The 12,362-nt window shown below is 41.4% G+C and overlaps 1 protein-coding gene across 2 annotated transcripts in view; it reads right to left on the bottom strand.

The window, feature by feature from the left end:
• Window positions 1-6,442: 6,442 nt before the first annotated feature.
• The window catches only part of WASHC5 (WASH complex subunit 5), a 34,890-nt gene continuing 28,970 nt past the window's right edge, over window positions 6,443-12,362 (bottom strand). For both annotated transcript variants that reach the window (XM_074943859.1, XM_074943858.1), the window contains 6 exons: window positions 11,621-11,724; window positions 10,920-11,049; window positions 10,684-10,780; window positions 9,556-9,709; window positions 9,158-9,245; window positions 6,443-7,508 (listed from right to left, as the gene is read on the bottom strand). In XM_074943859.1, coding sequence (XP_074799960.1) covers window positions 7,452-7,508; window positions 9,158-9,245; window positions 9,556-9,709; window positions 10,684-10,780; window positions 10,920-11,049; window positions 11,621-11,724 — 630 coding nt within the window. In that variant the 3' untranslated portion in view covers window positions 6,443-7,451. The remainder of the gene's footprint in view (window positions 7,509-9,157; window positions 9,246-9,555; window positions 9,710-10,683; window positions 10,781-10,919; window positions 11,050-11,620; window positions 11,725-12,362) is intronic.

Raw genomic sequence — 12,362 nt, 5'->3', positions numbered from 1 at the left:
CTCTGGTTGCTGCCGGCTCCTCCTGGCAGAAGGGTTACAGATAGAATAAGGAATCCCTTCCTTTTCCTACGTGTTCTTCCATGTATAGACTGGAGTGGTCCCTTAGAATATGTGTTAACTACTTGTGCGAAACAATCTGTTCCAGCTGTGTGTGGCTCGAAAGCTTGTCTCTCTGACCAACAGAAGTTGGCCAAATAAAAGAGATCACCTCACTCACCTTGTTGCGCTAATATCCTGGAACCAACATGGCTACAACTGCACTGCCTATTAACCAAACATTGATCCTGCTTAGATAAAGTAGTAATTGTTAACAAATCAAAAGACTTTAAGGACAGAGAGATACTGGGCTGCAGGCATTTGGCTTAGAGGAAGCGTAAATGAGAAGATGGTGCGATTGTGCCTTCAAAAAATATCCTCCCAGTCTCCCATACACACTGTCAGAATAGAGACCTTCAGAGGGGGTGCTCTCTGCCATCAATACCAGAAAGTCCATGCAGGACACTTTCAAAGAGAGTAGGATTGGTTGAATATTTTTTGACCAAAACTGTTCCTGTTTCTCCCTTGCCGGAAATAATATTCTTGTTTCCTATTTTTTCCTACACGTTCTCACTGTCAACTTTTCCCAGTTAGAGACCAATAGTGTGAAGATGGGGCTTCTCGTCACAGTCATCCTTTTTAGCCTTTTCCAGTGGGGTGGGGGAAAAAGAGGGAAAGAAAAAAATGGGAAAGAAAGAGGGGGTTGGGGGGAACCCTGAAAATAGAAAACTATTTTTTTGGTTTTCAAAATGGAAAGAAATCATTTGATGTCAAAACAAAATGAAAATATTTGTTTCATTTGATTCAGAAAAATTTTGGGGGGAAATTTTCCATCTGACAAATTTCAAAGAGGAATTTTTCTCACAAATGTTGCACAGGAAATGGAACCAATTCTATTACTGAGTGATTGGCATGCATAGACCAAGCACTCAGTTTGCTACCAGCGAGTGCTCCTTCCAGAGGGCCTAGTATCCCTGTTTGTATTCAAAGCATCCTCCTAAATGCAAAATCAAGAAATGTTTTAAAAAATTAGCTAAAGGAGGGCAGACATAGGCTGTAGGGAGCAAGAGAAGGGCTAATATGTGGTGCTGGGATCCTGGTTGGGCATAGGGGAGCATGTTAACAATGCTAGGGACTCCAGGAGACACAGTCATTGCTCAGCTGAGTGAAACTCAACAGGTAGGAGTTTCCCTAAATTCTCCCAGCTCCAAGGACCTGTTCCCAGCCTTATTAACTCTAGTGGTGTCTTAGGCAAGATGGCTGCCATTGGAAGTGTTGGGTATGGGAAGAGGGGAAGAAAGCCTGAAGGAGCCAGCACTGGATGTAGGGCTGGGTGCAGACTCTGGGGAAGGCACTGGGTGCTGGAGGAGTCTGTGGTGCATGTCAGGAAGGCCAAAGATGAAAACAGGAACAGGGAAGTTAGGAGGTTTTCTCCAAAACATAGCAAAGGTGGTTTCCATGGCAGCATTGACTAAATTCCTAGAGACAGCTACTCACTACAATTTATGTCCTTTCCAGATATTGCCATGAAAACAGAATTTCACAGTGTGCTAGCAAATGCAGATTCATATCAGGGAGGAATGAATCAGAGCAGATTAACCTGAAAGCCCTTCCCAATCCAGTGCTGTTCTGGAAATGACCCCAGAGTGACTCTTCGGAAGGTTCTGAAACGTTCCTTTTTCTCTTCTACATCATATATTTTGCCTATCTCAACATTTGTGGGTGAAGCTGAGTCTGTGCCCTCGAACTGCCATAATCTTGTAAGAGTGCTTGAGGAGACCTCCTCCCCAATCACCCATTCCCGAGTGAGAGACTTGGATAGAAAAGTATTCACCTGATGGTGTAGCTGATACTAATCTCCTCCTCACAATAATATCCAGCTTGCCAGCTACTAGAAGCCAAGCTTCTTGCAGTGTCTTAAACATAAACCTTTGCTTAACAGTTGGAGTGCATTTTCATGAGTCTCTGTTATATTGTCTTCAACCTTAGCAGTCTGTAGGACTAGTGAGCAGAGCCAGTCTGGGGGAGAGGGGAGATAGATGTGTGTAGATGATAGGAAGCATATTTTAACAATCAGCCAGATCCACTGGACAAATACCTGTCAGGGATGTTCTAGATAATACTTAGTCCTGCCTTGAGTGCAGGGGACTGGACTAGATGACCTCTCAAGGTCCCTTCCAGTTCTATGATTCCCCAGTGAGATCAATGGAAATTCTGCTATTGACTTCACTGAACTGCGGATCAGTCTCAGACTCAGGACAAACTGACAGCCTCTGCCAATTAAAATGTCCAAGCTTACTAGGGGGAGTTTCTCCTAACTCATAGAAAAGGCTATAGCTGTCAGAGTGGTGAAGAACAGTCAGGGTCTCAGACCTAACCATAACAATAACAACATGGAAAGGGTCAGAGGTGAGATCTGGGACGGGGAACACCGCTGAGTTGAGCTTAGGGACTCACTTTGGTCGGCTTATTAAATTACATTTATACATTTCAATGAGGAAAAACTGGACATATCTAAATTCTTCAATTTGAGCATTATAGAGATAATTAACATACCATACTGATCATTGATTTTAACCAATGAGATGATAAATGCTCTTTAAAGGAATACTGACTACGAGAAGAGAAAAATCAATTTTGCGTTTGAGTTGAACTTCTGAATCTCTCATGTTTTTTTTGTTTTTTGTTTTATTTCGGGGTGGGGGGGGTGACTTGAAATTAGGCACAAACCTAGAGATGATACTATGAATAGGAGAATTCTGAGTATGAGAGAATATAGATCTCACCTGAACAAAAATTCTGTCATGGTCTTACTCTCTTGCAATAGGAAGTGCTTATGCCACACTGTGCAGGAAATGAGAATTTTCATGAGTTAACTATGATGTCATAGATTATAGCATAAAGCTGGTTCAGTATTCAGAGTGTGTAATCAGCACAAAAACTGATGGTGCATATGGCAACCATGCACTAATTTATGAAAGGTGCAAACACCAAGAACGGAAAGAAATTTGATAGGGTGATAAAAGGGCATTTAAGTAGGAATAATGGGATGAACCTGAACAAAAATAAATTGTAAGTTAAATATTATGAAATTCTTCCTAGTAATGTAATCTGAATGAAAGGTGCCACAAGTACTCCTAATCTTTCAATTGGAAATCCATTCTATCCTATCTCATCAATCTACCTATCTCTTAGATAATCAACTCTGACTTCTATGCCTGCTACTTATAATCACTTAAAATCTATCTTTCTGTAGTTAATAAATCTGTTTTATAGCTTACCTAAAACAGTGTTTTTTGGCTGAAGTGCTTGGGAAAACTCAGCTCAGTTTACAAAGCCTACTGTGTGTTCTCTCCACATTCAGGGAGGGGCAGACTGGGTAATGAGCATACACTGGTCAGGCTTCTAACCAGTGTTAGATGATACAGTTCTGGGGTGTAAGGCTGAGGAGCTGTGGGGAATTGGATGGAGCTTCCCTATTGATGGCTCATGAGTGGTTGAAGAATCATTCATGTAACTCAGTTATTCTTCCTGGATTGGGCCCCACAGGCAAAGGAATATTTACCTCCCCCCAGGTTGTGAATCATTCTGGAGCATAGACAGCTGGATGCCAGGCATGGGGCTGCAGTGTGCATGCCTAGAGGTAGAACATAGATGCCTTGGGAACTTTTACTGTAAAAATTTAAACTCGCTTGGCACTTAGGCACCTACAGTGTTTGGCAGTAGCTGAGTGGAGGATTGTGAATTCCAGTGGGGTTTGATTGTGGCATTTAGGCACCTAAAGGGCCTGCTCTCAGGCCCCCACCCACCCTGGGCAGGTGGAGGGTTCACGGCTCCCCACAGCTGTCCAAGCTCCCAGGCCGGGCTCTACTTTCAGCCTGGCTGGGGGGCAGGGCTCGGGGGAAAGAGGAGGGGCAGGAGGGCTGAGCCTGTGGTGAAAAGTGGAGGGGCAGGCCCATCCACTTTCAAAAAGTGGGAGGGCCATGGACCCTTGGCCCCCCCTGTTCCGGTGCCCCTGTTTGGGTGGGTATGACAGGGTCTCCAGGGTGCAACCTAAACTGTGGAACCACTGAGCCCTCTATCCCACCAGCCTGGGGTATCCCTCTCCCACTCTGATGCTGTTTTGCCACAAACCTCTGGCAGGTACTGCACTTACACAGACATCACAAGAAGCTGGGCCTCTAGCAGCTGGATATTATTTTGAGGAGGACATTAGTATCAGCTACACCAGAGGGTAGTACTAATGACTGGAAAATGTAAGCAGTTTTGTTCCTACCTGCTAGGGCTATCCTACCCCTATTAATTAATGTACAAAACATTTAAATATTACAAATACCAGCTACAGTACTCTCTTTATGGAATTGGTAGTTTAATTCTGACCACAATGACAATACTGAGGGATGGTCACTGAATTAATCCCATCTCTGGAGTGTATGCAAGTGCTTTGTATTCAATTCATAAGTCACAATGAGCTCGATTCACAAAATGACTTAAGTGCCTAACTGCCACAATCAAACCGCACTGGAATTCACAATCCTCCACTCAACATGTGTTAGCAGAGGCCACAAAAAGGTGTCTGGGATAGCACAGTTTCCCCCTTATATTTGGGAAATTACTGCAATAGCTAAGGTAACCCTGAGTGAGAACTATTAACTTTCTTTTTATGAACAATTTTATTGAAAAAGTGCATGGAGACTATAAACTTAGAACATTTCTCAGCTTTTAATATGGCATTTAAAACAGTATTTTGTTAAACCAGTTCTAATGAATGTAAACCCTAATTCCTCAAGTTTACTGAGACAAGGACAAAAACCTTATCATTCACGGAAGTGACACTTGTTCCAAAGACTGTATATATATATACCCGCTGATGTGTTTCTATAACTGCATAACTGCAACTGCTTCTTTACACATTTAAAAATAATTGTTTAAAGTGGAAAATACTTTAAAAATACCTTGGGACTGATTCTGATCTCACTTGTAGCAGTTTTGCACCATTTTAACTGCACTGATTTCAATCCTATTGTATTAGGATAAACCAGGAATAAATCAAAGTAGAATGAGGCCACCTAGAAACAAACCAAATTTTTTAAACATATTATTTTCACAAGCAATGTTGATATCAAAGTCTCATGTTTTTTGTTAAAATTATTTCGGACATTATCATCAACGGCGGTCTTTCTATTACTTAACAGCTACAGTAAAAGCTCTTTTATGCAGCACTTCACCAACTGGCAAGTTCTATAAAATGGCATTTCTGATCTGCACTGAAAGTCCGGTTTATAGTGCGGTTGGTGCGGGGCTGGCAGGGGGCTGGGGAGGGGCTGCGGGTTGTGCTCTGGGAGGGGGCTTGAGGAAGGGGGTTGGGGCACAGGCGCTCACCTCTGGCGGCTTCCCGCAAGCAGTTCCCTGTCCCTGCTGTTGCTGGCAGAGGCACGGCCAGGCAGCTCTGCAGGCACGCTGCCTCCTTCCCCCCTCCCCAAGTGCTCCCCTTGGGAGCTGCGGGGGGCGGTGCCTGCGGATGGAGGCAGCGTGCCTGCTTGCAGAGCCACCTGGCTGCGCCTCGGCCAGGAGCAGCAGGGACAGGGAGCTGCTAGCGGGGAGCTGCCGGAGGTGAGCGCTGCCCCCCATCCGGCACCCCGAGCCCCTTCTGGACTCAAATTCCTTCCCAGAGCCCGTGCCCCACAGCCCCTCCCACAGCCCAGCCCTGCACCCCTACCCCGCACTTCAAACCCCTCCCCCTGAGTTAACCAGCATTTTTAATTTACTGGCACCCCCTGTTCCCCCGACATGCCGGTTAAAAAAGCTTTTTCTGTATTATCAATTAAAACAAGAAGAGGTCATCATTACAACAAAACAAATATTTGAGACTTAAAATATCTGCTGGGGAATTGTGATGTGTCATTCCATACTCTTTATGAAAATATGCTTACTATACGAATGACATAACTGAGATATACTTTATGCAAGATGGTTTATGTGATATATCATTGGAAAGGATATGATTTACTTAACGTGATTATCCAATTTGTATGTATCATTTCTGTATCCAAAGTTAGGAATATTGACTATGTATCTGTATTTCAACTATGCTACTTTGGGTGACACCCACTGCTAACACTTCAGGTACAAAAATGGAAAAGCCAGACGGGCGGATGGCCTATCAGCAATGACAATGAACTGTGAAAAGCTTGGCCTTCCTGCAGACTCTCCATACTGCCACTGACTCATGGACTCTGTGATCCTACAGTCAGGTGGTCTTGTCACCTGATACTAAAACATTACCTGGAACTTCTTGTAACTTTCCAAGAAAGGGGGGGGGGGGGGGGGAGGGTCAAGTTTGGGAGACAAAGGATTCCCACCTTATGTAAACCCTATTTAAGGGGGGGTGGGGAAGAAGACAAAACAGGACACCTCCTCTCCATGGCCTGTCTGCCCGAGAGACTGCAAAAAGGAAGGCAAGGGGGGAGTCCAGACTGAGACAGGGGTCCAGTCTGAAAAGGAATATAACTGGAATTCTAACCCACTGAAACGTTGCAAATTGCCTGCAACAATATCTAGGGTGAGAAATACTATTTGTAACCAATTTCTTTAGTGAAACTAGCTTAGTGTGTGTGTGTTTGATTTCATTTGCTTAGTAATCTGCTTTGTTCTGTTTGTTACCCCTTTTACCACTCAAAATCTGCATTTTATAGTTAGTAAAATTTGTTTTATTATTGAACCCAGTTTCTGTAATTTCTAACTGGGGAGAGGGGGTGAGGGGGAAAATAAGAAGTGTATACACCTCTCTCCACCTTGAGGGAGGGGGCGAATTTCATAATCTCTCTTTGGATCTGCACTCCCAGGGAGGTGGACATCTGAGTGCTGGAGCAAGTCAGGAACCTTCACTAATAGACTGTATTTCTTTGAGGACCTGATCCTTTGCTCACTGAGGTCAAGGACAAAGCTACCACTGACTTTAGCAGTGCAAGGCCTAAATCAGGGCCTAAATCCTCTTCCAATGTGTGTTCATCTTCTAGATGGTACTGAGTGGGGAACTCATCATACGTGAAAAAATCCAAATCCATTGCTTTCCATATTATTTTACTTGTGATACAAAAGTCAAACTTCCACAAATAGTTCTTTAGAACATAAAACTAAATGATTTTGTACATAAACAATTACATACAGCATTTATAATATGCAGTACAAAATGTGTGCTGCTTGGATGTGATAGAAATTGCATATGATATCATGATTTAAACAAGATTAGTTACATGGACTAGTGCTGACAGTTACATTTTATTCAGACCTTTGTGGTTATTCCCCTAGACACAGAAAACACATAGCTCTGAAGTGCTATTTTTTTCCTTCCTCTGCCCTCTCCAAGTTCACTTGTTTTGTAATTGCAAGAAGGCTCATTCTTATTTCCGCATTTACAGAACTGTTCTGAATTCATCAAAAATGAAATTAGGCACATGTGCTTCAACAACCTAAAGAAACAGAGAACAGTAACTCTTAAGTATTCCATAGCAACATCCAGCCATGAACACAGCAAACAACGCTGCCCATGGATATTACATGTAGGTCCCCCACTAAGTAAATGCTCAATGTTATCACTGTGGACTAGCTGGGTTTCTACTATATATACACACTCGGAGACCCAGATTCTTTCCTACAGACATCTGCTTGGCACAGGAGTTTGGGTACAGTTTCAGGGAGCTGTAAGTAGCTCCAGCTTAAGTTAGAACATCCCCTGAGATGCTCTAACTTATACCAATTGTCTGTTGTCCCTATGGGACACATACAGTAGTTGAGAATTGGCAGAGCACTGGTGCACTCTGCTCTGCAACCTCATGCCCCAACATCAGGGAGATCTAGGTCAGGCTATGCCAGCCAGGCAGTGCAAAGTGGCAGAAACAACAGGAGATAATCTGGAGAGGAATATTCTATATCTTTGACTCAGGAGCACTGCTTAGCAATGCCCTTTCCCAGAAACAGCAACTTCCCCGCACTTTTCAACTTGTTACTTGTGTTACAGTTTATAGAAAATGGTATTAGACACAGCTTGCAGTGAGATGCAGAACTGCATCATGCGATGAATAAATTATTGGAGTCATAGTAAACTGCAAAGTTAACTTTATAAATCCAAATTGTCATGGCTGCCTTTCATGTGAAACTTTAGTTTATTGGTATCAAGAGGCTGAGAAGGAGGCTTCATTGCCTTAGGTAAAATCTGTTATTGAAGAATTTGTTTTGCCAAATTTAGAAACCATCCAAACCCATGGCTCTCGATTTAGAACCCAAACATCACCCAATTTATCTCATAATCCTCATTTCAGAGTGCAAAATATCCCATGACCACCACTGTCTTTTTTTTTTTTTTAATGTAACATGTCCCTCACAAACGCAATCACTAGAAGATGGGATGAGCAGAAAGCGAATTCTTGTCCTGAAGTTCACAGAAAGTTGAAATAGTAGCTAAATGACCCTTCAAAGTGGGGATGATGTGACAGAGATGGGAGCAATGGTATAAAGCAATCGGACTGACACACAGAGTTGCTAATCAAGCGATTTCTGGATGGTATGGACAAAGGCTTCACAGTGACCTATTCGCAGACAGAAGATTTTTTTCACTTTTATATGTCCTTTAAGGTTCCTTATGCTGAGCACTGATGAGGACTTGATACACTTGTTTGACATGCCTAACTGGTCAGTCTTGACAAAGAGATACCCTGATCCTGGGTGAAACTGCTAGGCATGACCACCACTATTCATAACATCAGCATAAACCAAAATTAGCTCTTTTAATAAAGGACTCTGAGGATTAAGTAACCTTTTAAAAAGGACAGATGAAAACGCACATGAAGGCTAGTCCCCAATAACAGGAAAAGCATCTATTGTATTGACCACCCAATTCCAGGCTCCCATTACAACTAATGATTGGAAAACGTAAGCAGTAAAAATCTACAGCCAGGGCTTTTGACTAACAGTAGAATACTTTGAAGATAATAGGCCAGATCCCCAGCTGGTGTAAACCCATGTACTTCCTTCGGTTTTGATGCCAGTTTACGCTAGTTGAGGATATGGTGTATTTTAATGCTCTCCCAACACCATGCTGAATCCAAGTTTTCTTACTTACCCTTCTTGGTAACTTTGTATAACGAACATAATCTTCTAGGAACATAAGGGCACCCACTACATCAGCAGGCATTTCTGGTATCTTCTGGCTATAATACACAAATGCGCACACACACACACACACAAATGAAACTCATGCAGCTGGACATTGTCTTTTTGACTAGCTAAGGTAAGTTTTGTTAAAAAAAATACCAACCTCCCACATAATATTTATTCATGTAGGTCAGTGTGCTGTGGGATATCACCACACACACAAAACAGAGACTAGGACATGACACCTAAATATATGATTAAACATATTCTAATCAAATTACAGACTTAAAAAAAAAAAAAGAATGTTCAAATAAACTGAAAGTCCTACACAAAAGGGGACATTAAAATAAATGTGAAAAGAGATACCTTGTGCACTGCTCCATTGTTGAGCGAATAAACTGACCAATCAGAGCCAGAAATTGTTCAGTGTATCGTGAATGAAACTGTTTCAACAGAGTGAGGAGCCCAAGCACTAAAGGGGGCCAGTCAATTGGATCTGCTGGCTTTTTGCACACCATTCCTGAAAGGAAACCACCACATTTTCCCCTCTATTTTCACAAAAACATCCTTTATATCACAGCCAAACAAGAGTTATTCTCAAGAGGCTTCATGCTATTCCTGTTTTTACTTTTCATATGTTGGTCCCCGGGTTTGGGGGCATCAGATCAACCTTGTCAAATCCAACCCCAGCCACTCCAAATCCTGAAGGGCCCTCTCCACCTTGTAATTCATACGGGGCTGAAGACATGGCTTTTCACTCTAGTTAACAGTCATACAACTCCAAGGAACTAGATCCCAAGTTAGGTAGTTTTAAACTAACCAATAGGAAGAGCTTGAAAGAGGTAAGTTTCTAACTGGGGTGTAGATTTTTAGAGAAAAGGGGTTAGGAGGAGGGGAGATACAGGGCTTACGGCCACCTAAATCTAAAGAATGAGGAGCCATATTCTTATTTTCTCCTGCACTCTTCCCCCCATCCTGTAGGGCCCAATCCAAAACCCAATTAAGTCAACTGAAGCCTTTCCATTGACTAAAATGGGGTTTGGATCAGGCTCACAGTTCCAAAGGTCAAGATGAAATCTCAAAACTTACCTCCCCATCTATTTAAGATGTACTTCTAGTATCCAAGTTCTCTGCCACATTAGCAGAACCCCGTAGCTAATGGATAGTAATACATTTTCTGCATTACTTTACTCATGTTAGGTGAAGCAGATGGTTGTGCATATTACCTATATTGTGTTTGGCCTTGTACATTCAATTATCACTGTTAAATATTTACAAAGAGGTCCTCTGTCACATCACAACTTACATATTGCAGTTAAACAGTAAGTTATAAATGGAGTTGTACATAGAGAGGCCAGAGAGGGTCTGGTTTGTGCTATATATAAAAACAAAAAATCTAGCCCATACATTTTAAGTCAAGAGCCGAATATCTTGAATACATCTAAATTTACATAGAGTCCAACTGTATTTATGTAATAACAATATATACAATACCTAGATTTTTGTTGTACTGAAGTTTTGGCAGCTGGGCAATCAGAAATAGGAAGTTGACTGTGGGGAAATATGGGAGTCGTTTCGTAGTTATATATATCTGGGAAGAAAAAGGAACACACAGTGTTTACATGCTTATCAACAGAAGCTACACGAGGAAACCAAAATAACATAGACCTTATTTGTATCAGAACTTAATGTATGTATTGGCTAATATCACACAATAGCATGTATCAGACCTTATTCAATGGGTTATGAATGCCAGCTGCTTCCAGATAGGCTGTGATTTCATACAAAAGTGTGTTGTCTTCTTTAGGGTAAGGCAATGACGGATTCTGATAATGGGCTTCAATGTCAGCCAAGATTGCTCTAAAATGGCAAAAGGATAGAGATCAACTTTATCTATTTCATTATAAATGGACAGTTCAGTTAAAATAATAAATAATAATAATAATAATAGGCAAGCCTGAAGTCATACTGCAATTGAGAAACAGGTCATATTAACAAAGTAAAAAGTTGCAGATATAGACTCTTTGGAAATTGTTACAAGCAATAATCAAAGAAAAATAAACTGCTCTCAGTTTTTCAGATGCTCCTTTTACTAAGGGCATGTATTTCAGTGTTAGCACCAGCCAGGATCTGCACAATTAGAAGAAGTGAGAAAGCACAGAATATGGTGACATTTTTACATCTCTTATCTAAGTTTGACTTGCATTTCACATATATCCAAATATTGAATATATTCAAAAACTGTATCTTTTTATTGGCATTTAAATTAACAGCTAGTCATGGCAACTATTGTTTCTGACTTTGCCAGTAGTTATCTGAATACGAAACTGCCAAAAATTTGCCCCCCCCCCCTTTTTTTTTTTTAATTTGGCTCAATTCACAACAGCGATCACCACCACCTATAATGCTATCAAAGCATGCTGCTTCTTACTTATTGAGATTTTCCAGAGCGGCTGCCAAATGCTTGGAGTCGAACCTGCAGGAGTAATTTAATTCATTGGTAATTTGCCGTCTTAAAATTTGCATCTGACCAACCTGTAAAGGGAAAAATAAATAAATAAATAAATAAGGAAGTAGTGAAAACAATGTTTAATTTTTCAAAAAACAGAGAGAAAACACGTTTAACAGTAACCACTTACATTTATACAAAGCCTTATATCCAGAGAGACTTAATCCTTTACAAACTGATAAACTATTTTATATATCAAGCATCTGCCCACCAACGAAGTTGCACCCTGCATCTAGGTGAAATGTAGCGGCCTTTCTATAGACCAGAGCAGCTGCATTAGAGAGTAGTTTAAGACAGAAATTTGAACTAGTGATTCTCAAGTGTTTTCATACTATGGGCCATTTCTCAATATAGCAAGAGTTTCAAAGCACATCTCCCCTCCTGTACTCTTCATCCTGATCCCTCCTTGACCTGTGCCACGTATACTGCTTGGATATATGACAAAAGAAAGTATTAAGGAGACAAGATGAAAAGACCCGTGACGTGAGGGATGTAACTAGTTGCTTATGTCATCTGATTTTGTATCTGTGCTGTTTATTCCCTCGCCCAAATACTTAATCTCCTCTAGTTTCCTGCAGTCTTCATTGATCTTTAAGTCACTTTGCAGTTTGAGTCTCATATGTGTTTAATAATAGACTCATGGGGTCATTGATTATGGTAAAAT

The sequence above is a fragment of the Natator depressus genome, chromosome 2 (assembly GCF_965152275.1).
Source record: "Natator depressus isolate rNatDep1 chromosome 2, rNatDep2.hap1, whole genome shotgun sequence".
Classification (NCBI taxonomy): Eukaryota; Metazoa; Chordata; order Testudines; family Cheloniidae; genus Natator; species Natator depressus.
The sequence above is the reverse complement of the archived record's forward strand: the minus strand, read 5'-3'. Positions and strand labels throughout refer to the sequence as shown.